The 27,917-nt window shown below is 45.3% G+C and overlaps 1 protein-coding gene across 5 annotated transcripts in view; it reads right to left on the bottom strand.

The window, feature by feature from the left end:
• PDE8B (phosphodiesterase 8B) overlaps nucleotides 1-27,917 on the bottom strand; it is a 64,495-nt gene that overhangs the window by 11,807 nt on the left and 24,771 nt on the right. For all 5 annotated transcript variants that reach the window (XR_013233066.1, XM_077347342.1, XM_077347341.1 and 2 more), the window contains exons 6-16: nucleotides 22,632-22,720; nucleotides 19,380-19,458; nucleotides 18,995-19,135; nucleotides 17,920-18,008; nucleotides 16,966-17,026; nucleotides 13,532-13,583; nucleotides 12,370-12,447; nucleotides 11,783-11,859; nucleotides 10,388-10,552; nucleotides 8,449-8,494; nucleotides 6,417-6,555 (exon numbers count right to left, since the gene is read on the bottom strand). Coding sequence is in view for 4 of the 5 variants with exons in the window: in XM_077347342.1 (XP_077203457.1) it covers nucleotides 6,417-6,555; nucleotides 8,449-8,494; nucleotides 10,388-10,552; nucleotides 11,783-11,859; nucleotides 12,370-12,447; nucleotides 13,532-13,583; nucleotides 16,966-17,026; nucleotides 17,920-18,008; nucleotides 18,995-19,135; nucleotides 19,380-19,458; nucleotides 22,632-22,720 (1,016 nt within the window). In the remaining variant the exon portion in view is untranslated. The remainder of the gene's footprint in view (nucleotides 1-6,416; nucleotides 6,556-8,448; nucleotides 8,495-10,387; nucleotides 10,553-11,782; nucleotides 11,860-12,369; nucleotides 12,448-13,531; nucleotides 13,584-16,965; nucleotides 17,027-17,919; nucleotides 18,009-18,994; nucleotides 19,136-19,379; nucleotides 19,459-22,631; nucleotides 22,721-27,917) is intronic.

Raw genomic sequence — 27,917 nt, forward strand, 5'->3', positions numbered from 1 at the left:
GGAGGAGGTGGCGACTGTGGGTGCCAGTCGTCCGGAGGGGGGGCCTTTTTGACCAAGCTCACATGGAAAACGGGGTGAACCTTGCTGTAAGCCTTTGGCAACTCCACCCGCACCGTGACTTCATTGAGTACTTGCACCACCTTAAAGGGACCCACAAACTGGTAGCTCAACTTCTTGCAAGGGCGGCGATTTTTGAGATGTTTAGTGGAGATGTAAACTTCATCCCCCACGCTAAAGGAAGGGGGTTTTTGCCGTTTGCGATCCGCCCAGCGCTTAAAGTCCGCCTTGGCTTTAGTGAGGGACTCCGAAACCTCCCCCCATGCCTCCCGTACTCTGGTTGCCCACTCGTCGACTCCCGGTGGGGAGACCGCTGGGTCCCCGGGGGGCTTGGTGAGCGTAGGAAAAGGGGGCGAAGCGTAGCCATGCACCACCTCGAAGGGGGACTTCCCTGTGCTGGAGTGGGGCGCATTGTTGTAGGCGTACTCCGCCAATGGCAGGAGGGAAACCCAGTCGTCCTGGTGGTAGTTCAGAAAGCAGCGGAGGTACTGCTCGAGGACCTGGTTCACTCTTTCGGTTTGCCCGTTCGTGGCGGGGTGATAAGCAGAACTGAGGCCACGGGACACCCCAGCCAAAGACATCAGGGCTCCCCAAAACTTAGCAACGAACTGTGCCCCCCGGTCACTCACAATCTTGCGTGGGAACCCGTGGAGCCGTACCACGTGGGATACGAACAGTTCGGCCAGGCGCTGCGCGGTGGGCAGGCCGGAGCAGGGGACGAAATGCGCCTGCTTCGAGAACTGATCCACTACCACCCAAATCACCGTCTTCCCCTGGCTAAGGGGCAAGTCCGTGATGAAATCCATGGAGATGATCTCCCAGGGGCGCTCCGGGACCTCCAGGGGCTTGAGGAGTCCTTGGGGTTTACCCACCCCCCTTTTGTGCGCTAGGCACACAGGGCAACCGGCGACGTATTTACCTACGTCCTGGCGAGCCCCAGGCCACCAGAATTGGCGACGGAGCAGCCCCCAAGTCTTCAGGAAGCCAAAGTGCCCCGCGGCTTTACTGTCGTGGCAAAGTTCCAGAATCGTTTTCCGCAAGGACGCGGGGACATACAAGCGGTCCCCCTTGTACCAGACCCCCTCGTGGGCACGGAGCTGCGAGCGGAGATCGGCAAGTTGGGGGTCGGGGCCCAGGGCTGAACGGAATTCGGCTAATGGTACTGCTGGGGGGGCCCCCGGAGGCCCCGGGGCGGGGTCCGGTGTGGGCTTCCCTGCCCTGGTCTGACTGCGGGTTTGGGCCAGTAGGCCCAGCTGCTTGGGGGTAAAGATGGTGTCGACCCGGGGAGGGCGGTGCTCACCCGGGTGCATGCGGGAGAGGGCGTCAGCCATGAAATTCTTCCGCCCCGGGATGTGGACGAGAGTGAAATCAAATCTCGAGAAGAAGTCTGCCCAGCGGATTTGTTTCGCACTTAGGGTGCGGGGCTTCCGAAGGGCCTCAAGATTTTTGTGGTCGGTCCAGACCTCGAAGGGGATGGTGGAACCCTCCAGGAAGTGGCGCCAGGTGGAGAGGGCGGTTTTCACCGCAGAAGCTTCCTTCTCCCAGATGGGCCAGTTCCGCTCGGCCGGAGAGAATTTGCGAGAGAGATAGGCACAAGGCCGGAGTCTACCCCCCTCCCCCCGCTGTAGGAGCACCCCGCCAATAGCCTCGTTTGAGGCATCCACCTGTACCACGAAAGGCCGGTCGGTTTCGGGGTGGGCCAGGATGGGTTCCGAGGTGAACAACCGCTTGAGGTGTTCAAATGCTTGCGTACACTCTTGGGTCCAGGGCAGGGGCGCCCCGGGGCGGCCGTCCCTAGCTCCCTTCCCCTTGGTTTTTAGGAGGTCGGTGAGGGGCAGGGTGACCTTGGAGAACCCCGGGAGGAAGTCCCGGTAAAAGTTGGCGAACCCCAGGAAGGATTGGAGCTGGCGGCGGGTACGGGGAACCTCCCAGTCTAGAACCGCCTGGACCTTCGCGGGGTCCATCCCAATTCCCTCCCCGGAGACCCGGTAACCCAGGAAATCCACTTGGGATTTGTGAAACTCACATTTGGGAAGCTTGGCGTACAGCTTGTGGTCGGCGAGGCGGCGCAAAACCTCCCGCACCAGCGCAGTGTGCTCCGCCTCGTCTTTCGAGTAAATCAACACATCATCCAGGTAAACCACCACCCCCCGGTACAGCAGGTCATGCAACACTTCATTGATTACATTCATGAACACGCCGGGAGAGCCGCTTAAACCGAACGGCATGACGAGGTACTCGAATTGTCCGAGGGGGGTGTTGAAGGCCGTCTTCCACTCGTCTCCCTCGGCCACTCGGACGCGGAAATAGGCGTCTCTTAGGTCCAACTTGGTAAAGATTCGCCCCTCGCCCAGGCGGCTGAGCAAGTCCTTGATGAGCGGGATGGGGTAGGCGTTGACCCGGGAGACGGCGTTGATCGCTCGGTAGTCCGTGCAAAGCCTGAGGGTGCCGTCCTTCTTCTTGGCAAACAAGACCGGAGCCGCCATGGAGGAAGTGGCTGGACGGATGAATCCGCGGGCCAGATTCTTGTCCACGAAGGAGCGAAGCTCTCGAAGTTCTGCCGGACTCATATTGTAGAGTTTAGCCTTCGGAAGTTTCGCCCCGGGGACCAGTTCGATGGCGCAGTCGGTGGCTCGGTGCGGCGGGAGCTGGTTGCACTCCTCCTCAGAGAACGCCTCAGCAAGGTCTCGGTAGCAGGCGGGGATTCCCTCGTCTTTCCCGGGGTAGAGACCCATCGCCCGCAGCCAGGGGTTGAGCGTGGCGGGGCTCTCGGACCATGGGACTACGGTCCCCGCGATGGCGACCGGGGGCTCGTCTGGTCGGTCCCGGTACCAGAAGTGCAGCTTGCAGTTTGGGTGGGAGAAGATGAGGCGCTTTTCATCCCAGTCGATCTCGGGGCGGTGGAGATCCATCCAGTCCATGCCGAGCAGGATGGAGAACCCAGTCACCGGGGCGATGGTCAGCGAAATGCGCTCCCAGTGAGGACCCAGGTTGAGGGCCAGAGCGTTGGTGGCGTGACGGATGGCCCCCCCCCCGACTGGGCCGCCGTCGACCTGCCGCATGATGATCGGTTTGGCTAGATCCTCTTGTCGGGCCCCCAGGGCTTGCGCGATACTTGGGGCCACTAGGGAGGTCGAGCACCCGGAGTCCACGCATACTTGGACTTCGACCCGGGTGTCCGCTTCCTCGTTGATTAGAATCGCCGGGAGGAGGATGGGGGGTAGGATTCGTCGTGGGGGCGCCGGTGTGCCGACTGGGAGGGTCCGCCGAGGGGCGCCCGGCAAGACGGACCGTCCTCGTTTCCCGACCCGTCCGACTGAGACGACTCGGGGCTCGCCTGGGGCGAGAATTCCTCGTCTTGCGTAGGGGCGGCTGGGGCGAGAAGCGCCCGGGGCCCCCCGGATTTGCCGGCCGGCTTGTCCGGCGGGCGTGGGCGATCCGAGGAGGGGCGAGGCTTGCTTTTCTCCGGTTGGGAGGGGGTCTTGGTCTTGGCCAGGCGCGTCGGGCAGACAGAAGCGAAGTGCCCCTTCCCCCCGCACTCGTGGCAGAGTCCCAGTTGCTTGCGTTTTTCCCGATCGGGCACCGGCGCGGGAGCGGGCGGGGCGGCGATCAGCTTGGGCGCGCTGGGGGTCTTTTCGGATCTCGACGTGCGCAGTAGGCGGGCCGCCTCCTGGCGGCGCTGGTAGGCTCGGTATCGGGCTAGGTTTGCCTCAATCACCCCCGCGGCTTCTATCCACTGCTGGAGGTCCCCGTCCTCGGGCGGGCCCCGGTTGAAGATCCCGTCGGCCACGGGGCGGTCTAGGCCGTCCAGGAAGGCGGTGATAATCTGGTTCTCATTCATGGTGGTGATCCGGGCGGACGTGGCGCGGAAGTCGATAACATAGTCCATCAGGGGTCTGCCCCGCTGCTTCAGCTTGGCCAGGGCCTCCGTGGCCTTTATCTCACGAAAAGGGTCCCGGAAAGCCTCTTGTAGGGCGGTCCTGAAGGATTCTAAGGAGGTAGCTGCCGCCGTCCCCCTCTCGTACTGCGTGACCCACCAGTCCATTGCTTTGCCCTCCAAGTTGCAGCCCAGGGTGCGGACCAGGTCGGCCTCGTCCGTGAAGGAGTCCCCCCACTCCGCTAAGAAACCATCCACCATAATCAAAAAATAGGTGAGTCTCTCGGAGGTACCATCGAATTTCACCTTGAATTTCCGGCCGCCCAGATGGTTGTGGCGTCCCCCGGGAGCGGCCGCGTCGTCCTACTGTCGCGGGGGCGGCTGGCGGACCGGGGAAGGTGGCGGGGCCGCTGGGGGTGGCTGTCGAGGCCGGTGGGGCTGGGTGTTCCCGGCAAGCGGGGCATAGGTTCCCCTCCTCGGGAGGGCTGGTGGATCCCACTCCCCCACTCGGCGGCCCCCCTGGGGCGCAGGAGCCGCGTCCGGAGGGGTCGGGGTCCGGGTCGGGGCTTCTCCCCAAGGGCCCGACAAAAACGTGCCGGGGTCCGGTGCCCCCGACCGGGAACGTGATGGTGAGGCTCCCCTCCGCTGGCGGCGGGGTTCCTGAGGGGGTTCGTCGAAAATGGGAACCCGGTCTGACCCCAGCCGGGGCTCGGGTTCGGTGTCGGCATCGTCCTCCTCCAGCCAGGTCATGGCGCCCGCCGGGCGCGAGTAGGCCAGTCGTCTGGGGGGGGCGAATGTAGAGAGGAGGCCTGTGGTGGCGGTCCCCCCCAAGGTTTCGAGAGTCCCGTACCCTAGGGAAGGGGTGCTGTGGAGCTTGGGTTTGGCACCGGGGCCCACAGGGGGGCGCGTAGCAGCACGGATGCCCGGGGCAACGGAGGCGCCGGCCAGGGAGGCGGGGAGGGAAAGGCGACCCTTCTTCTCCTTCTCTGAGGCGGGGAGGGCGCTCCAGCGATCTCGGGCTTCTTCGGCCTCGCGCAGCGCCTGGCGAAGGGCTTCGTTCTCCCGACGTTGCTCTCCCACTCGCAGCATGAGGCTCTCCAGCTCCTCGGCGGGCACCAGGTGTTGGCGTCCTTCTCGGGTGAAATCGACCCCCACTTGGCGGCCCATTTCGACCAGTCGCTCCAGTTCTTCGGGGTCCTCGGGGGCAGCCTCGTCCACTTCTTCCTCCTCGAGGGAAGGGGGGGGCGATCTCCCCGTCGCACTTGCAGTATCCTTCGCAGGGCTCGGGCATGGCAAGGGCTGGTGGTCCCCGACGTCGGGGGGAACTTCGCGGGCTCCTGTGCCAGGCGAGTCGTCCAGGGGCACCGTGGTCGCGCCGTCCTCCGCCCGTTGCTCGATGGGGACGTGGATGACCAGGTGCCGACGGCCCCCGTCCGGGGACTGTTCCACGATGTCAGACCCTGAGTCCTCCGGGGCTGCCGCAGCCATGGGTAGCGAGGCGCACCAACGGGAGGATTAACAGGGAGGGTGGGTTATTATCAATTTGTCAGGAATCAGGCTGAGCCCAGCCTGTGGAGTCCTAGGTAAAGGCGCATCCGAAATCCAACAGTCAGTTGCAGATTTCAAAGAGAGCTTTATTAGGCAAAGTCCACAGATAGCTAAAGCAGGCCAAGATCCTCCTAAGCAAAGATCTTGATAATAACAAAGTACAAAGGCACCATGGAGGGTAGATATAGGGTCCGGTGAATAAGGGAGGGGGGAACGAAAGGTTTCGGCGGGAGAGCGAGCATAGGTGACAAAAGGAAAGCATTCCCAGGCCGGCCAGATGGCCCGGAGCCTTATCGGGAGGTTGGCACATTGTTGAGACTTAGCTGTCTCCGCAAGGACACTTACAGTAAGATTGATACATTCATTGAGGTTGTCTCCCCGCTGGGAAAGGAAGGGAGTGAGGTTCTCAAGAGACACATTTATGGCTATATGGCCTTGGCCAGAGAAGTCAGGGAAGTGTGAGAATATGCAGGCACCAACATGGCAGGAACCTAGGGGGGTTCATGACAGATATGTGTTAAAGCCTTGATGAAGGAGGTGGGTTTTGAAGAGGACTTTGAGGAAAACTAGATAGGTGAAATTATGTAGGTGTACTTGGAGGAAATTCTGGGCATACAAATAACAAGGATGTAGGGTCCATTATACCCAGCTCACAAAGAACAAACAATCAGTAGCAAAATGTATATGGAATTAAAAAAAGAAAAATTATTCTCAGCAGTTTCAGAAGGTACACTCAATTTCACACATTACAGAGTTAGTCAAGAAAGCAGAAGCACAAATTACTCAGACTTCCTGTATCAACATTCGCCACTGTGGCAGGGGCAGATCAGTGCATCAAATCAAATCATGCACAGGCTTCTTTCATGTCATGACCATTCCAATGATTGTCCTCTCCTTCTATTTCTGTCTGCCTCTACAGGAAGAAAAGGCTTACTTTTTATGTGTGACTGCTTCCAATTCAAAAATATTAAAGTCCCAGCTCTCTTCATTTTCTAGCAGGCGTGCAATACAGGGTGGAACGTCACTGATGGTAACAGGCACTGAGAGATGACCGTGGTGGCTCTGGTTCATATCTGCCCAAATGACAAGCAAACTAGTTACGGTTATTTAGAGTTATTATGTTTTTTGAAGAATATTCAGTAAAAATTAAGACACAGAGCCAGACTGTGTCAGTTTGATGTTTAAAAATTGAACGATCCCAATAATTTATGAAAAGCAGTGCGGTGGCAAAGGAGTCTTTGATGAGTCTGGAGCCCTGGGCAAAAGTCCAGAATGGGGCTTCAGGATCACTGCCACCCCCACCTCATATAAAGAGGAAATTACATTGTGTACAGTTCAATAAAAATACAAACAATTGTTGACTAAGTGTTTTTCTTTGTTAATTAAGTATTTATTTTTCAAGATGAAATTGCTTGCAGAATATATTGAAACCATTGGGGGGGGGGAAACCTGCCTTGGTTCAAATCAAGCAATTCTATCACTAAACAAAATTATCCTATTTATATGTACATACATCATGGGGAATTGTTTTTTATACATACATCCTGTACAAAGTGGGTGGGGACCATTGCAGAATGTGGAGGCTGGTCACCTGAGCCCCAGATGTGGGGCCAGGAGCCTGTTCTTATTCTTCTTTTCCATTTTTTGTGGGTGAGGCCCTCAAGTGTAGGCACTGGAGCAGCTGCCCCTGTTGCCCATTGGCTAAGACTCCCCCTGGTTGGGGAGGAGGACATGCAAAGAAGGCATATGGGAGAAGAGTATAGTGTGCAGCTTAAAGCTCTATACTGTCTCTTCTCAAGCACTTTTCTCCACAGGGACTACATCGTGTGAGTCTTTATTTTGCTTTTAAAACTGAGCTTCATCCCCCTTCTATATGACTAGACACTTGTGCATTTAAGCACACAAAACTGCTACAAAATCCGTGTGATCCTAACTTCTGCAGGTGCCCCTCTGAGATTACGCAGGTGTCAAGTTACGTAAAAGTGTTCTTGGTTGGGGCATCAAAACTTTGGAACCCTCTCCCCATGAAGACTTCTGTTCCCTTCTGTGGCCATCTTCTGCCAATGAGTGAAGGTTTGTTTGCTTCATCCAGCATTCCCTTAGTGAAACCTTTTTCCTGCTATATGTTTTGTTGTTTTTATGTTTTTGTATGTGTTTTACAGCTGAACTGGAGGGCCCAGGCTAGTACAATCTTATCAGATTTCAGAAGCTAATCAGGGTTGACCCTAGTTAGTATTTGAAGGGGAGACCACCAAGGAAGAGTGGTCACTTCAGAGGCAGACAATGGCAAACTACTTCTGACTACAGTATCTCATGCCATGAAAACCCTATGAAGTCACCATGTTAGATGCAACTTGATAGCACTTTCCACCACTCCCGTGTTATTTTAACATGGTTTTAATTATTTTACTTAAAGGTAATGGTAAAGGTATCCCCTGTGCAAGCACCGAGTCATGTCTGACCCTTGGGGTGGCGCCTTCTAGCATTTTCATGCTACTCAATACGGGGTGGTTTGCCAGTGCCTTCCCCTACATGTGCTTATTTATTTTATTTTTTAATTTATTTTTGGATTTTTATTTCCCACCACTCCCGAGAACCAGCTCGGGGCAGGTTACAATAATAAGTCCATCAACACTAAAACCCCAGTAAAACCCCACTAAAAACATTTGTTACAGGACATAAAAATCCAAACCTATAAGGTAAAAGATAGCGGTGTAACTCATCTACCCATCCCCCAGGATAACACCCCACAGGGAGGTGAGAAGGAGCCCCAACCAGTGCTACAGATGTTCAACTAGGCGTAGCTGCTTCTTAGCAGGGGCTTCCTACTTCTTTTTAATGTTTTTTTAAAGATATGTATTATGTCTGGTTTTTAGTCTTAACTGTCTTGGTTTATCTCATGAATGCAGAAAGGTTGGGTATAAACTTTGAAAGTAAAATTTTGTAAATAAAATAAATAAACTTACTTTTAGAAAATACATACTCATTTCCCGACAACCTTCTCAAGCCATCCTACAAGGAAGCAAAAAGATATTGTCTATGGTAGGTTTAATATGGCAGAGACAGGAAAACACACTCTCAAAAAATTAAAACAGAAAAGGGCTAGGGCATCCAAAACACATATAACAATCTAGTGTGTTACTAAGTTTATCAACTATGCAAATTAAATATTGTAATCTAAAGTATCATAAAACCATATATAGTTTTCTTATATAAATACTCTATTCCTGGGGGAAAACAGACTACTGATTCTAGATATAAAATCAAATTCTGCTAGGAAGTAGGGTTGCCAGATCCCCCCTGACCTCTGGCATGGGATGGGAAGAAGTAGGGTTGCTAGATCAAGGATGGGAAGCTCCTGGAGATTTGGGCGGGGGCAGAGCTTGAGGAGGACAGGGACGTCAGTGGTGTACAATACCACAGAGTCCACCTTTCAAAGGTTCTGGTCTCTGTTGTCTGGAAATAAGCTGTAATTCTGGGGCATTCCACCTAGATGCTGGCATCCCTATTGAGAATAAATTGAAATTTTACAGATGCCCAGTAACCAATCATTAAAGGTAAAGGTATCCCCTGTGCAAGCACCGGGTCATGCCTGACCCTTGGGATGACGCCCTCTAGTGTTTTCATGGCAGACTCAATACGGGGTGGTTTGCCAGTGCCTTCCCCAGTCATTACGGTTTACCCCCCAGCAAGCTGGGTACTCAGCATTTCTGCTGCCTTACCACCCTGCGCCACAAGAGGCTCATTAACCAATCATTACTGTACAACAATAAAGTCAAACTTCTCTGCTGTCTGATATTCAGTAAGCTCTGTATCCTTCTTTGGATGCACTTTGCTGTTTTATTGAACATCCTAAAAAGTATAGAAAGCTTCACATTGCTGTCATATATCACACCTTGAGGACTTGAAGCTGGCACTAGGATTCAGTTTCTAGCATTAAGTATAAGTGATACTGAATTCTGAAGCCAAAGTGAGGAAATAGTTACCAAAGCTTCTACTACATTTTCCAGATTTGATGGAATTCAAAAGTGACTGAGGGATTAATGGAAGGGACACTGAGATAATAGCTACAGCATATTCTTATGATATGTATGCACAGAACTCCAATATGGCAATCCAGGGCAAATCTTTCAGACATGAGCTTAAGGTACTCTTTCTAGTGTGCACCATGTTCCTTATAGTGCTTATATCATCATCATCATCATCATCATCATCATCATCATCATCTTCATCATGATGTAAGTAGAGGTTCAAGTCTTACAGCTCTTGCCTATGTATAGGCGATTATCTTTCCCCAAAATTTTTCTATTTTCCTCTGTTGAACTGTACCCAGGAATGTTGTAAATAAAGAGACTGAAATAAAATGCAATTAATAGATGTAGACTCTGAGCAAAACCTTAGGGTTATTGTTACCATAAGAAGAGTGTCTGTATTATAGTCTGTGAAAACTCACACTATTGTCTGTTTTTCTGTGAAAATCCTGGGATGTGAAATGCAATCTTGGGATATGAAATTCGTACAGGGACCTCTCATAAAGCAGCCTTATTGAAACGGTCTGGAGTCAGACATGGACTGGGAAGTTAAAATGTCTGTAGAGAAAATTACCACTACGGTGCTAAGAAAAGTTACTGCAAATTAGCTGTTTGCTCCAGGTTGCCAGTAACCCTCCAGGGCAAAGGTCCTCTGGGAATAGTCAAGCAACCAACTTCACTAAATATAGAAGTATTTGCTGAAACGAGCACATTCTTTTAGAACCAACAACTACAATGATCCCATTTCCCTGCAAAGAGTTGTTTCAGATCAGTGTCTACTACAAAGCAAAACAAGGTGGTTAGATTCAGAGTATAGCTTCAGACAGGGGCAAACTGCCCAATAAACTTAAAGGGATGCTGTCTTCTTACTCACAGTCATCAGACCTCCAACAAGATCACTAGTGTGAGGATCTTCATCTTTGGTACCTAATTGAGGAGAGTAAAGTTCTGTTGTCCGTAAGATTTCCAAAACTCTATCTAAGGCCTCTGCAACTGTTACAGGACTGTTCTCTTGAGCTGAATTGATTATATTAATGACCTGTAGAGTTTCAAAGAAGAAAATTGCATTGTATATAAAAATCCCATTGCTGATTTCATACATTTGTTGAGTATAAATAGACTGTAAAAGAACTGTCAATTTCTTAACTGATTAATCACTTTAGTTATTTATTGGGAATTGCCTAGGGCAGGTACCCTGGAGAGATGGCTTGAGAATTTTCCAAACAACAACAAAAAAAAAATTAGTATGAGCTCTGAGTTCTCTTTGAAGAGAAAAATAGTATACAATTTTTAACAGAAAATATATTTAAAATATTTCTGTCCCCTGAGGAGGCTGAAAAGATGAGGCAGTTTAAAATTTAAAAAAATCACACTATTACTCATTCTTAGAGAGAACCACCACCAAAATAGTTTATTTTATATTTCAACAAGAAGCAAAAAAGCTGAAAACATAATTTAATGTGCTCCAAACTCTCAACCCTATTGAGGATGAAAATATGCTTGAATTAGTAAAGATGGGTCCCATCGATCAACCATTTGCTATTTTAGGAAAGTATCCATTGCCAGTTTCCTGCAAGTTTACACGAAAGACATTTGAAAGATAAATAGCACTGCCATCATTCATGCACCTGTTAAGCAACAAGGTCAGATTTCCCTAGCGTCAACAGACTTTTATCCTTCAAGAAAGTGACAAAAACTTATTTGGTAAGTTCACATGCGGTAATAAACTGTGGGTTGGATGCCATGGATTTCTGCACGTGCAACAATAACTGGGCACGTAGAAATGACAAAATAAAGCTTGCAATCTGTGACCTAAATGTGAGCTACCGTATCACAACTTTCCTTTCCACATGTGCAAAATACAACCTAGGTATTTTTAGATTGGTCATTAGTGTATATTCTTTTATACTGTATGGACGTTTTTCGGGAAGTCACAGTCGTCTGTTTAATTATGACCCCCCTCCCCCGAGAGGTGACGATAAATTAATAATTTACAATAAACACACATGGTAGCACTAGTATGTAATATCACTACACAATGGGATAGCTGTATGCATATACTCTGTGTACATTCAGGGTGGCAGACTGATAAACAAGATGGAACCATTGTCTGATGTATATAAACTACAAATTCCCAAGGTGGTCAAAGATAACCCTTTTGGTTGAAAAATTCAGGACTTTCTCCATCAGATGCTGATATATCTTGCTGTGCCCATTAGTATAACAGATTTGTGTATTGAAACAACCTCAGAAAATATTGGACTCTTACCTTTGTAATTGGAGCTTCTATCGTCATGGAGTGAATTCTTGCCACAGATGAATACCGACGATTCTGTAAGCTTGGGGCTGAGAGAAAATAAAAGCTGCATTTTCACAAAATCCTCAATTTTCAGGGATTAGGACATTCAAGCACTTACTGATAACAAAGATTACAAGATTTGGAACAAGATCGACTTCCATCCCCCATGCATGAGCAGAAATTGCACAGAATCAAAGGCAACATTTTAAAAAATGAAAGGCCACTCTGGAGGCCCCCAAACCATGTGAAGAGGGTGTGTGTGTGTGTGTGAGAAGGCTACCACTTAACATTGGGATCCCAAATATTCTAGTGCCCAAGTGGAGCAGCTGCTGAAATGATTTGATCTCAGCCAGGGTCTTAAGTAACCAAGGAATTACAAATAGATTCACCACCAACCGGTAATCTGCAAAATATTTCCCACTGGTCATTTAATTACCTATTTTCTCCTGACTTTGCTATAGCTCAGGTTCAAGACAAATAAAATGCTATTGGATTTAGCAGCAAGAAAGACTGCTGGTTTTGCAAGATTGTTGACTTTCTAATATGTATCTTCTTACCATCACTGCTTCGAGAAGTTATAGATTTTACATCAATGGACTCTTTCCTCCTGTTCTTGCATCTGAAGGAGTGAGATTCTATAAATGTTACAGAAAGCATTTTAAAAGCGGTCAGAATGGACATCATAGTCACATATACCCTTTAATAGTGTACATTTTAATTCTCTTTTACAGCTGATCATTATACAAATTAAAGTTTTCAGGCTTCATGATTGTTGCATCTATATAGTTACTGTAATGTCTTCACCATGATCAATCAAACTGACTGAATTTATTGAGACTATAAAGAAAGCCTTCTGCATGGTCAACTTTACACTACAAGAACATGTACACAATTTTTTATGGAATGATGCATAGGGTGCAGAAAGTAGATACAAGAACCTTTCTTATCTCTTTCCAACAATACTGGAACTTGGTGACATCCAATGCAGTTATTGCACAGGACAACCAAAACGGAAATACGTCTTTATTCAACAAGTAACTGAATCCTTTCTTCAAACAGACTGAGGGCCACAAGCACAGATGGCTTTAAAATATGGTTTGATAGATTAATGGGTAATTGGTCCATCAATGGTTACTAGTCACAGTAAAGAGCCAACCACTGGTGTAGTGGTTAGGAGCACTGACTTCTAATCTGGCGAGCCAGGTCTGATTTCCCGCTCCCTCATATGCAGCCAGCTAGGTGACCCTGGGCTCACAACAGCACTGATAAAGCTGTTCTGAGCAGTATTATCAGGGCTCTCTCAGCCTCACCTACCTCAAAGGGTGTCGTCTATTGTGGGGAGAGGAAAGGGAAGGTGACTGTAAGCTGCTTTGAGATTCCTTCTGGTAGAGAACCAATTCTTCTTCATTAAGGGAACCTCCACATTTAGTGCTAAGAAGCAACATTATGGAAGGTTTTGGCATCTACGCATTTGTTGGTCCTCCAGAGCAACCAGTTGGCCACTGTGCTAAAAAAGATATTGGACTAGCTGGACCACCAGTCTAATCCAGCAAGACTCTATGTTCTAAGCAGTCTGGCTCATGGATAATTTACAAGCAATAAAACTACTGTCACACAGAAGGGTTTTTCAGCTGGCTCTATGGGGTGCCTTTCAGAACAAAAGCAGAAGAGGTTCATCATTTGCCACTGAGGTCACAGAAGGAAAAAACATTTTCCAACCTGAATGAAACTGGTCTCCTGAGCACTTCCCATCATGATGAATCTTGTAGCTCTGGTATTACATAAAAAGGGAAACAAACATATAATCATTTGACTCTACTAAATTTGAACTGCATAGACACATATCTATAGAATGCCTATTATGTGTGTTTATATAAGCTTCCTATGTTTCCATTTGCACACATGAACAATTAAGAACTAGTTATTTTTCCATTCCTCTGGATACTGAGTTCAAGGCGTGAGCTTTCATGTGCATGCAAGTGTGTTCCTAGATACTTAATAGAATTGTTGGCTACTGTGCAATCTATAATCTTTGTAATATCTTCTTGGTATTGTTGCATCAGAATTTTTTGTCTTCTTCCTGTTGATTTTATATCCTGAAAAGGATCCAAATTCTTCAATATGAGTCTGACCTCTGTTGTGGGGAAGATAATGGAGCAGATATTAAAGGGAGCGATCTGCAAACATCTGGAGGACAATTTGGTGATCCAAGGAAGTCAGCATGGATTTGTCTCCAACAGGTCCTGCCAGACCAACCTGGTTTCCTTTTATGACCAAGTAACAGGTTTGCTGGATCGGGGAAATTCGGTTGATGTCATTTACTTGGATTTTAGTAAAGCTTTTGACAAGGTTCTCCATGATGTTCTGATGGATAAGTTGAAGGACTGCAATCTGGATTTTCAGATAGTTAAGTGGATAGGGAATTGGTTAGAGAACCGCACTCAAAGAGTTGTTGTCAATGGTGTTTCATCAGACTGGAGAGAGGTGAGTAGCGGGGTACCTCAGGGCTCGGTGCTCGGCCCGGTACTTTTTAACATATTTATTAATGATCTAGATGAGGGGGTGGAGGTTTGCAGATGACACCAAATTGGGAGGACTGGCAAACACTCCGGAAGATAGAGACAGAGTTCACTAAGATCTGAACACAATGGAAAAATGGGCAAATGAGAACAAGATGCAATTTAATAAAGATAAGTGTAAAGTTCTGCATCTGGGTCAGAAAAATGAAAAGCATGCCTACTGGATGGGGGATACGCTTCTAGGTAACACTGTGTGTGAACGAGACTTCGGGGGTACTTGTGGATTGTAAACTAAACATGAGCAGGCAGTGTGAAGCAGTGGTAAAAAAAGCAAATGCCATTTTGGGCTGTATCAACAGGGGCATCACATCAAAATCACAAGATGTCATAGTCCCATTGTATATGGCACTGGTCAGACCACACTTGGAGTACTGTGTGCAGTTCTGGAGGCCTCACTTCAAGAAGGACGTCGATAAAATTGAAAGGGTACAGAGGAGAGCGACGAAGATGATCTGGGGCCAAGGGACCAAGCCCTATGAAGATAGGTTGAGGGACTTGGGAATGTTCAGTCTGGAGAAAAGGAGGTTGAGAGGGGACATGATAGCCCTCTTTAAATATTTGAAAGGTTGTCACTTGGAGGAGGGCAGGATGCTGTTTCTGTTGGCTGCAGAGGAGAGGACACGCAGTAATGGGTTTAAACTTCAAGTACAACGATATAGGCTAGATATCAGGAAAAAAAATTCAGTCAGAATAGTTCAGCAGTGGAATAGGCTGCTTAAGGAGGTGGTGAGCTCCCCCTCACTGGCAGTCTTCAAGCAAAGGTTAGATACACACTTTTCTTGGATGCTTTAGGATGCTTAGGGCTGATCCTGCGTTGAGCAGGGGGTTGGACTAGATGGCCTGTATAGCCCCTTCCAACTCTATGATTCTATGATTCTATGAATATGTTCCCTTACATGTTGTAACAGTTTTTTGTGGATCCAAATCTGTTAAGATACACATTGTCTGCATAATTTTTCTTTTAAAATTCTGTCAGCCACTTTTATTCCCTTGATCATTGTGTCTTGTTTAATCTGTGCAGCTATAATTTCTATTGCTAAGATAAATAATAGAGGACAGGAGACAGCCCTGATGTGTTCCTGTTTCTATCAAAATTGCTTCTGTTTGTTTTCCATTTATTAAATTATTTGCTTGTTTATTCAAGTGTATACCTTGCATTCAGTTCCAGAATTCCAGCTCACAGCCCATATTCTGAAGTACATTCACCTAGAAAAAGCTGTGTTATGTTATCAAATGCTATCTCTACATCCCAAAATAACAACACTGCTTCTTTTTATTCTTATTCACAAATTAAATTGTGTATATTATAAATTGTATATTGTATATTATCTTTCATATATTTCTTAGATACAAAGCTTGTTCAATTAAATGTATTAAATTTACTTTGCATTTTCTTAATATTTTTGCCATTATTGTTGTGAATATTTTGTAATCTACATTCAGTAAAGAGATAGGTTTATATGACTCTGGAAGCATTGTATCACTGCCTTCTTTAAATAGTACATTATATATGCCTCTTGCCATAAGGGAGGTATTGTCTTTCCTTCTTTTATCTCATTCTTAATTTTTGGAATGGTATAATTAAAACTTTTTCAAAATATTTGTAATACATTGCTGTCAGCCCATCCAGGGCGGGTGCTTTGTCCCTTTTCATCTTTTTTATTGCCTGAGAAATTTCTTGAATTGTTATTGTTTAAAAATTTTCTGTGTTATGGCACAAACATTGTAATCAGGTTATCTTTTAAATATTCTCTTATTCCATTTTCTGTAGAGTCCCAAGAGAGCACTGATAAATTGTTATAGTATTTCTTTTTACACATATATTATTCTTTTCTTGGTGTAGTTGTAAGGAGTGCGGACTTCTAATCTGGCGAGCTTGGTTTGATTTCCCACTCCTCCACATGCAGCCAACTGGGTGACCTTGAGCTCACCACAGCATTGAAAAAGCTCCTCTAACCGAGCAGTAATATCAGGGCTCTCTCAGCCTCACCTACCTCACAGGGTGTCTGTTGTGGGGACTGGAAAGGGAAGGCGATTGTAAGCTGCTTTGAGACTCCTTCCTAAGATATTATGCCAAATACTGCCAGGTTTATTCACATGTTCAATATGCCTTTCTATTTAAAAAAATATTTTCTTTATCTTTTCTTGAACATTATTCTGTGTTCTTCCCTCAGATTCTTGAATGTTCCTCTGGATACTCTAAATGTTCTTCTGAATTGATTCACCAATTTTCACAATAGCTTTTCCACCAGGTTTTTGATCATCAGTTTCTTCTACTTTTCTTTTGTCTTTTTGATTTTTCTAGTTGTCATAATTCTTTTTGCCCTTCTGTTTCTAAAAATATTATGCAAATTTTCCATATACCATTTCCTTATACTTTTTTCTATGCAGATATAGAAGTTTCTATGCAGATACAGAATTTTTTCAAAATAACCTGACAACATATGGATTTAGACTTTCTGAATATATTTAATTTAGAATTTTTGAATATATTTATGTATATACATTGTTGATACAAAAGAAAATTATTAGTCAGATTTGCAATTTATATGCTATATAAAGTGAACGTGGTACCTGTTTGTTGCTTTCATTGGCACAACATAGCTTCTTGATAGATACAAAATGTCTGATTTTCCTAGTAATATAAAATAATCAATGGTTACTAATGTACCGAGAATAGAAATGGTGATTAGTTGCTAGGTATTTCTAAAAGAAATTGTTGTTATCACTTTGCTTTGTAATTCTAGCATTATTGTCTTGGATCTAGTGATTTCCTTCCATTAAGTGAGGACTCTTCTCCTGAAGGAGAAAGGTTTTTCTGATCCTCACTTAGCAGAAGTAATGAATCCAACCCAATATTATATAATTCATCTTCTAAATAACATTCATATTATTACTCGTAAACATTTCAAGAATCTGAGACAAAGAAGATGGAACCAAACTGGAAGGGGAACTCCATTCACATGTTTATCTATCTGGGTACATGTTCTTCCCAATCATACAAATCACATAATATTGTGATGTGACTGAGATTAATGGAGCTGTACAGGCAGCTTCTTCTACTTCTTTACTCAATTAATGATTAAGATATGGTATCCAATGAGAAAGAATATGGCCATAAGCATTGATGGGCTTTAAAAGGAGATTGATTAGTAGCTACCAGGCATAATGACTAGAGGGAACCTCCACGTTTAAAGGCAGCAAGACTCTGGATACCAGTGCCAGTGGGCGGAAGGCTTCAGCCTCTATGCTCTGTTGTTGATCTCCCAGAATAACTGGTTAGCCACTGTGTGAGACTGGATGCTAGACCAGCTGGATCACTAGTCTGAACCAGCAAGGCTCTGCTTATGCTTTATATCCACATTAATAACACAGTGATATATGTGTATTTGGTAATGGAGTGGTGTTTGTGTGTATGTATATTTAGTATATGAATGCACACATGTCTAAATAGATAAGCTACATACACATATATTCAGAGTTTGTCCAACAGGCACCAAAGCAGAAGTTATTTTTTACTTAACACACCCTCCTTGGCCTGTCACAGGAGTTATCTTCACATGCTGTTGAATACTGTCTCCTGACTTCCTCCGTGCATAATAAACTCCTTGCCATTCCTAAATAATAAAATAAGAACAATACATGAGGCAGTTCACAATCCTATTTTTAAAAACAAAGCAAAGTGGGTAGCATTTAAAAGACTACCTCTTATTGGCTCAGGTTAAAGTACCAGCCAGTTTGTGAGCCTTTTAAAGATTCATAGTAATAACCAAGCATGGAGCATGAAGAGCTTTACTGTATCTTGTTCTGCCATAAAGTTTTGAGCAAAAAATTAGAACGGTTGAATTCATGCTATCTCAGGGAATCTTATCACACATACCACAAGTTTTAAGTTTATCACTTATCCATCCTTTCATTTATATGTTTACTATAAGGGAGGCTATATTGTCTAGCCTTTAAAATAGGCCTTTTAAATGAAATCTGATGTGTAAAAAATGATATGGACAAGATTAGATAAACAAGAAATCACAAGGTCCAATAATAATGGCCCAACTGGGGAAATAACAGTGCTGCAGAAAGTGCGGGCATAATAATGGGATCATGAACCTTCACCGGCTCATTAAGTCTACATCATCGTGTTATCATTGCCAATTATAAAATCGGTTAGAACCAGGAACAATATGTCCCTCATTTCGGGAGTAGTTTACCTCTGGCAGGTAGAATTCAGTTTCCAAGTTCCATGAAATAAGTCAGGTTCAGTTGTAAGACTCAGTCTTGCACATTTCAAAAGCATAATTTCAATTTCAAAAGCAACTACATGTCTTCTGTTTTGGATTTTATGGACCAATGTGACTGCCTATTTTTTTTTTTACTAAAATCACTGGCATGACAGAGAAAATAATGGATAATGTCTTCCGTCTTCTTGACAAAGGATCTAAGATCTAGCCACCTGAATTTACCAACACTTTGACAGAAATAATAGCTTAAATGAAACCTTGTTCTTAATTTGTAATTTACCAAAAAGGAATTGAGTAACATTTTTAACCCCCAAACAAAACGTAACTCAATAGTTTAAGGATGCAGGTGGAATTTAGTCACTTACTTTTCCTCTTTTGATACAGGTGTTGATTGTGTCCAGTAGATCTGCATGGTTTTTATTGCTTTTTGGAAGTTCAGTAAGCTCCTTTCCTATTAGCTCACCCTTTTGATAGCCCATCATTTGCTCAAAAGCTGGATTAACATACTGTAAAACAAAAAATTAATGTCAACCAACAAGTAAAGTTCACAGCTTAGAAGTACATTCAAGAAGCATGTGCTGTATTCAGTATTCAGTACTCATACTATGTGCACATTTGATTGTAAAAATCCCTTTCCAAAAGCTAATCAAAGAACAAGGTAAAGACATAACAAAAAACAAACAAACAAAAAACAAACAAAGAGACAACAGAAGTATGGGGCAAGAGATTAAAATAGTGCTTTTTCCATACCTGAATTACATGATCATCACTAGTTATTTCTATAGCTTCATGACAGTTGTCTAGAGCTGTAAACACTGAATTACAAGCCCTGCAAATAACAAATGATTATATACTGTTAATATTGTTAAATATACAGGCTAGAGTTACATTAGTATTAGTAGCTCCTATAGAGGGGGGCAATGGAAACAGAACTTTTTCAATTAAAAAGTCTTTCTGTTTAGAAAATGTTGGTTTAATGCATGTATTTATACCTAGAATACTTTATGGTAATTCCACTTCCAGTAAACTTTAAATAGCTACAGCTGCATCCTTCTGAAAAATAAACAAACCAGTCTGGAAGACATGGACTCAATGGATTTCCATTGCTTAAAATGTTTCCACAGATGTTTCTTTACTTAACTTAATCAAGCCTGTTTTTCATATGAAGCTTTCAGAAGATATTGAAACATGCATTTCCGCAGGTCACTAAAATTGCGTTACGCCAGCTGAGTGGCATAACGCTACATATAATTGCGCCTCCTGGACCCTCCCCACTTTTTTTACTGTCTCACTCTTCTCTGCCGCCATTTTGTGCTTCTTCCCCTCCACAAGTGCTGCTGGAAATGGCAGAAGAGAACAAAGTGATTTATACGCGACTTTCTTCTGCCTATCAATCAAGCGAGGCAGCCAATCCCCTTTCTCCATGCTTTAAAGGGCCCGCAAAGCCCACTAATTTTTTAAATAAAAATCAATAGTTCTCCTTTGAAATGCCTATCCATCTAATTGGCAATCCTATAAGAGAAAAGAGGGGGCTATATGGTATTTTATTGTATTTTGTATTTTTATAATCCATTGAACTCTGGGAAATATGGGTATAATAGCTGGCCAGCTGCCAATTAAAAAGAGCTAAGGGAGTTTACAGAAACTGGTTGTTTCAAATCTGTAGGTCAGGAGTTCAGAGATCAGTCAAAATACAGGTCCAGGCCGGAAACTCAGTGCTTCAAGGGGAGGGAATGTCAGCATCGGGCTACATTTGCTGCCACTAAACCCCAGCACCTCTCAAGCTGCTATGTAGTATCTAGCTACCTGCTTAGCCTTAATCCTGTGATGATTTGGCATCACTTTCAACAGGTAGCTGTCATGTAACCACTTTTCCTTTTAATTTGGAGTTTTACTGTGATGATGTAGGTGATCCTGGAGAGCTGGGAGCAGGCAGCTGGTCTTCCTCATTCAGCTCAGAGCTGGATGGGGGGGGGGGGAGGGGATCCTGGGAACACTCTTGGTTGTAAATCTTGGCTTGCTTGCATCACCTCCCCACCTGTTGGCTTCAGTCACCTCTGGGCTAACTATGCTGGTCCCTTACTCATCTGAGGAGTCCTCGCTAATGCTGCAGCCTGACTGACAATGGTATATATATATCAACACTAATCACTGAACATCATCACTATTGCTAATCACTAAACATTATAAAGTTGAAGTTGCATGCAGCCAACTCACTCCCTACCTGATTGGTCCTGGGGGTGTGCTGCCAATAGAGATACCACTCTTACAGTGAGAGCCAATCAGTTCAAACTGCACTCTGCCAATTAGGGCCAAGCAGTGCAAATTGCACTCTGTTAATGAGGGCCAATCAGTGCAAATTGCAGTCTGTCAATTAGGGCCAATCAGTTCAAATTGCATGCAGACAACTCAATCCCTATCTGATTGGCCCTCTGTGGGAGTGTGCAGCCAACAGGGAGAGAATGCCAATGAGAGCCAATCATGGGGCTTATCTGTCCTCCTCTTCTTCTTCCTGATGCTTGCTGAGTAGAACAGGTGCTAGACTCTCTGAAAGACCCTGCATTTTCAGTCTGTTCCCACCCTCCATCTCCCCCAGGCAAGGGAGGGAAGCCATATGCTTCCTTTGCTGGTTTCAGCTTTCTGCTGGAAGGAAGCACAGACAAGCTGCAAGGGAGGCAGAGATAATCAGTATTTCAAAAACAGAATGCCAAGCGACAGAATGCAATAAACGTCTTAGTGAGTTAAGGGTGCTTTCAGGCAGTCCAAGGGCATCAGCAGAAAGAGCAGGTCACAGGTTGTGTCAATAACCCAAGCTTCCCATCCTCAAGTTAATATAGACGGTCAGCAGCCTCTCAGACCTCACTCTGTGATGATTCCCAGTCTTCTGCAGTCAGCAACTGTCTTTCTAATATGGTGTGGGTGACTTTTAAACTGGAGCTCTCTTCTAGCACATAGCTGGTATTGCTTAATTGAGCCAGGTGGGATAACAAGCCAGGGAGCTGCAGCTGGAGGATGGGAAGAATAATAAGGAGGTCTTGCAACAACTTTGGAATCTAAGCCCTGGTTTGGCTGCAGCTCTATTCCCTCCTGTTGGTCAGAGCTCTCTGTCTGTTGAACATCTGGCTGCACTAAGCTGTCCAGCTGAGGCTTGGGTGAAGCTTGGAGCTTCTGGTGAAGCTTTTCCTCTGAAAAGTCCTCCCAAACAGAACCTGGGCTAATAATACCTCCCCATGGCCCTGCAGCTGGCCATTGGAGTGCTCTATGCTTTCCCCCACCCTCTGTCTCTTCAGAGGGGCTGGTGGGATCCAGAAGCCTTCCTCACCCAGCCTGGCCCTTGGGAGTTGCAGGGGGATGGGAAAGAGGCAGCCCCCAATTGTATTCCCTACCCAGCCTGGCACAGCCTTTGGGAGATGTGGAGGGGACAGGAAAGAGACAGCCTACCCCTCATGGCCTTCCCTACCCAGCCTGGCTCAGCCTTTGGGAGATCATGGGAACAGTGAGAAGAAGGCAGCCCACCCCCTATGGTCTTCCCGGAGCACCTTTGGGAGAGGTGCATGTGGGTGGGAAAGAGGCAGCCTCTCAATGGCCTTGCCCACCCAGCCTGGCCTTTGGGAGATGTGGAGGAAGGCACAGGAAGGAGGCAGCCCTCCTGCGGCTTTCCCTGCCTGGCCCAACCTTTGTGTGTGGGAGGGAGGAAGGTGGCAGCTCCCCCCCCCCGCCTGCACCACTACCTGGAGATTTTGGGGGCAGAGCCTGAGAATCCATCGTTCAGAATTTTTGTTGCTTGGAGATCAGTTGTAATCCCAGGTGATCTCCACCCACCACCTAGATGTTGACAACCCGATCTCTGCAAGTTCCAACTCTTTGATAAGCTATTATGTATATATGTTCTAAATTCCATGTTGAGCCTATAGCTGATATGCAAATTTCCACAGAAAAAAAGCACTCTGATACATAAACTGATGTTTCCATGAACATTTTTCGGAATATATTTTCACGTACCGTAGTTTGAACTGTGACCGTACCTCACCATATTCTATTTGAATCAGTTCATTATAACACACAGTGATGCTGCTATTCTCAAAAAATACCTGAGGGGCAGGGAGAAAGAGAAACAGGAGAAAATTACAATTGTTTTATGTATACCAGTGGTCCCCAACCCCCGGTCCGGGGACCGGTACCGGTCCGTGGATCAGTTGGTACCGGGCCACAGCTACTCTTCATCCTTCTCCCTGGCTCCTGCCTCAGGGGCTGCCTTGCCACTCTGCTGCCGGCTTGCCTTTGGTGCTCTCCAGAAGCCGCCATGGCTGGGTCTCCCCCTCGGCGTAGCACTAGGCAGTGCCCCCCCAGCAGGCAGCGGAAAGTCAGGGGCACCGGTGGGAAAGCAAGTGGGGCAGGGGCTCAGGCGGTGGTGGTGACGTCCCTCGGCAAAGACTACTCCCCCCTCCCGTGCCTCAGTAAAATTGTCAAGCATTGGCCGGTCCCCAGTGATAAAAAGGTTGGGGACCACTGATGTATACTATTAAGTTTCCTCTTAGGACCAAATGAAATGTTATGTTTGGAGGTCCTGTGAATTTACTCTCATTACCCTCAGTCAGATGGATGAATACTGATTCATACCATCACTTATTGCAGGTGACTTTCATATTTCCTATTATCTAAGATCCTTAAAACGGATGATGCCATAGGACTGGCCTTTCCTGGCATAGGGCATTGTTCCCATGAGCACTTTGCAAGTAAATAATAAATGGCAAGACCTAGCATACAAAGATATGGCTTATTTGTGGAATACTCAAAACTTTTTAATAAGAAGAATTTCAAAGTGGGAGTGCTAATCACAGTGTTTGCTCAAATTACATTTGCAGAAATGCGAAACTGAGGGCCAAACTGAACACAGTGGCAGAAGCAGACAAGACTTAAAACAGAGTCTGCCATAATCATGTATTAAGCATCACTAGACATGTGTGTGTTCCAATTTAAAGAGCAAAAGAGGCATGTAGTGGGAAAGTCTGCCGAACACTCCCCTGTCTCTGATTACCTTCCTGCTGTCAGTCCCCAGAAGTGATTTTACCCACAGCTGAGTTCTGATGCCAAAAATGAACCTGAATGGATAAAAAAACTGCAGGGAACAATCTGAGGGGAGATAAGTAATCAAAGGTTTAGCACCCCCACCTATGTGCCCATTTTGCTCTTTAAATGAGAGCCTCTCCTCCCTGCTTTATTGGAGAAGGCAATTTAAAGAGAGAAAGATCTACCACCATCCCATGCAGTCTGGTCCCCAGAAAACCAAGCACTCTTGATTCTTGTTTCTTACTGTAGCACCCTACAAAATATGAAGTGTTTATGTCTGGCATTTGTTTAATAAAACATCATGTTTCTGAACTCCAAGTTTCATATTGCACGCTCTCTCTCTCTTTTCAAAGAGCAATCCCCTCTTCTTCCATCTTTGGTGGGTCCAACATGCCTCAATTGTCCTGTGAATGTGGAAGTCTTCTCAGCAGCCATCAAGCATCCACAAGAGCATTTGGGCAGTGAATCTCTACCCTGTTGTAGCCATCTTGCAGCATCCTTTCCCCATTCCTTTCCAGGAAATCTAGACAAAAAAAATTGCCTGCACCTTTCGCCTTGTATCTCCACAACAAAAGTGTAAACCTACTTTACAAAAATGATATATATGAATCAAAGAGACTACATCATAGCAATAGGTCATTAGAACATTATTGTCCTATAACGCTGTAGCAGCTACTATTTGTTTTTGTTTTTAATCCAAACAGTCCTCTGGTGGTTTGGCAGGGAAAATGGTGGCCCTGAGGTTGCTGACCGAAAGAAAATGCTGCCAATGTGCCTCCTGCAGACAGCAAGCAAACTCAATCAGATTGCATTCTGCAAAAAAAATAAGGTGGCAGGAAGAAAAGAAAAAAGAAAAGATCAAGGCCAAGCACCCCCATAGTATCTGGAAGAAATAAACACAATCTAACAATCCTTTGGTTGCTTCCTTTTGTATCTCCCCCACTGTAATGGACGGGAAGATTAGGATCCTATCAGCTGCCGTTTATAAAAGGTAGAAGGGTCAACTGAACATCTGGGCCAAGAGAAGGAAGCTAGCCTAATTCTACACTATGCTTTTCTCTCCTACTGTTGGTACACCCTACCCAAAGCACCAACTTTCTGTAATTGAAAAGTCATACATTAAAAATGGGGAAAGGAGGCATCACACTCCACTTCCGAAATCCCCAATATGACACTTCAGTGGGACAGAAGCTCCAGTCCTAAAAGCAGTCACTCATAAATTATTTAAACCTGTGAGACATAAACAATTACTCTTCATCCCACACAAGGCCTACAGTTACTGAAGGCTTGAAAGGTCACAGAACACTTGCTGTAAACCCCTACCCCAAAATATTATGAGAAATAGAATTTGGTAGCCCAGAATCAGGGAAAGTTATAGCTCCGAGCTATCCATTGGAACCCATTCTGTATCCATTGATGATTACAGATTTTTGTGACTGAAACTGCTAGAGCTATATACTTACTGAGAGAGAGAACTATCTGAAGATATGAAATCTTTGTTCAGGATTCCCCCTCCCCAGATATATACACAGACTTTGCTGTCATCAGATGTTACCTTCTGATGTTACTTGCCCTAGAAAAGAACAAACAGTTCTAGGGTCAGCAAACAATCCTTTGAAAGAACTTCAAAGGGTTGTGCTGAAAGGAATGCAGCAAGCCAAACAGCCTCCTCCTTTCCTCTTGCAAAACGTAAGGATGTCACTGTCATCACTCTAGCTTCAGATTTTAAAATAAATCCCTAAGATTTTTAAAACACATATTGTCTACTGGTGCTCTTTTTGCTCCTTAAAAAGCATGCCAATCAAGCTGTGCTTCTCTGGTGCTGAACACGTATTCCATAATGGAAAATGTTTTGTCCTCACTTTGCAGAAGTTACAGGGGGGCCACTGGGAGGAAAGATGCTCTTGCTCCAATTGAACTTGATCTATGTGAATTCAAACCCACATTGGCCAAGGGGCTCACCAATTGCATAAAAGCTCTCCCCCCCTGCTTTCTCACCTAAACAAATCAAACAGATGTTAAATTAAACCAGCCTGAGAGACATTTGCTTAACAGTGCTAAAAGAGTAAGTTTGCTTCCTTTACCCTGGAGATGGTGGACATGTTGGTTTCACTCATTTCTCTTTCTACTTCACAGCCTTTCTGTGATAAAGGAGCAAGAAGGAAGGCTGCAGAAAGAAACTGGGAAAATAATTCTTACTGGGGATAAAAATGGCCCCAGTTCAGAGACAGTTTCAAATGACTCATGCACTACATCAGAGTTTGAAGACTTGGGGGGGGGGGGTAATGTATATAATATTTTCTGACTATGCTCACAAAACATTTCTTACAGGAAATGCAGGAAAATAAGGACATAAGAAAGAGTGACTAATTTGGTTCAAACTCTTCAGAGGCATGAAATTCAGAAAGCATTTGATTCCTTTAATCCTTGAACCATCAGAAGGGCATATGGTGCTCTGTGGTACTGTTCTCCCATTGCAGAGACTAGCAATGAGACCCAATTTAGATATGCAAACATAGTTTGTGCCTTTCAAAAAAGCAAGCCCCCCCTCCCCAACCAGTTCATATAAACAGTTTCTTCAATTTACCAATTCATAGAGTCAGGACTTTAAAATGTCACTTACAGAAGGAACCCACTGAGAAAAACAGACTACATAAGGAGCTCATCAATGTCAAAACAGTCAAAGAACGCATGTTGTTATGTTCTGTTGTTCCAGCAACAGGAAAAAATACACTGGCATAATGAATCCATGCTGCCATTGTGCCAGCTCCAGGCCAGCAATGGTCCATCACTGGTTAATTCCTACACTTAAACTGGATAGCCTTGTTCACATAAACATGTGTCTTGTTCTTATGCTATTCCTACTATGTTGCTAAATCTACCTTGAATCTCAGTGAGAAAAGCAGCCTATAAAATAAATAAATCAATGACAAAATCCCCCCAGCACATCAATATGGACCAAGCCATACACACAAGCATGACCACTAGGTGTCTCTCCCCCCCATACAGGAGAAGGGGAAGGTCGTACCAAAACAGCAGGTTATAGCAGTATATCCATCAGAGAAAACACAAAGGAAGTATGAGTTGCACAGAAAGGAACACTCTATTGTTCCCAAATCAAACAACCCACCTTTGCAACATCCGTCTTGATTAATGAGCACCAAGCACTCCCTTTCACCACTGCCAGTCATTCATTATTCATTATGCTCATTCTGATATCTAGAGTTAGTTGTCATATGAGAATGGCATTTCCAAAAGAGGTTAGTAGCAGGTAACATGGACAATGTGAGAATGTAACTTGCAGGAAACATATTAGGCCAAAAGCAGTCATGAGAAATGGGCTTTGGGTTTCCACTCTCACTATAGAAAAGTGTAATTTGAATGGCTATGGTTGCAGGTTTAGCCAAAATTACTAGAGAGAAAACTGTGATCAGTGGGCCTGACCTGAAAAAAAACATGCTTAACATTGCATTGTACAGACACAATCAGTGCCATCCTAAGCAGGGTCACACCTTCTAACTCATGGACTTACAGTGGCACAACTCTGACTGGCAGGATACTGAATGTAAAATATTTCACTGGGATATAAAGTGGGGGAAAGAAACAGATAAGTGGAAACCTGCAGCCAAAGATTTGGTTGGTCAGTTTAGTAGCTGCGCTAGTCACCTTGCAAAATTTTTTGTGTAAGTTTGGTTGTTCCTAATAAAAATTATTACATGGATTTTGTTCACATTTTGGTGTTGTTGTTAGATGCAAAGTTGTGTCCGACCCATCGCGACCCCATGGACAATAATCCTCCAGGCCTTCCTGTCCTCTACCATTCCTCGAAGTCCATTTAAGTTTGCACCGACTGCTTCAGTGACTCCATCCAGCCACCTCATTCTCTGTCGTCCCCTTCTTCTTTTGCCCTCAATTGCTCCCTGCATTAGGCTCTTCTCCAGGGAGTCCTTCCTTCTCATGAGGTGGCCAAAATATTTGAGTTATATCTTAAGGATGTTCAAGTTTAGTATACGAAATTTAGCCTCTTTTGGTCTTACTCCTGTCCTAGCTGCTTGCCCACCAGGACAAGATTTCCTGAACTTCTTTTTGTCAGTGACCCTTATTAATTCCATCTTTCGTTTGTAATTCTTTTTTTACCACGTTGGTCTTCAAGGTGTACAGGTATATAGAAACATCTGGATTTTGCCTCCTTTTGCTAACTTAATGATGTTTTCTGGA

This window comes from Paroedura picta, chromosome 7 (genome assembly GCF_049243985.1).
Source record: "Paroedura picta isolate Pp20150507F chromosome 7, Ppicta_v3.0, whole genome shotgun sequence".
Lineage (NCBI taxonomy): Eukaryota > Metazoa > Chordata > Lepidosauria > Squamata > Gekkonidae > Paroedura > Paroedura picta.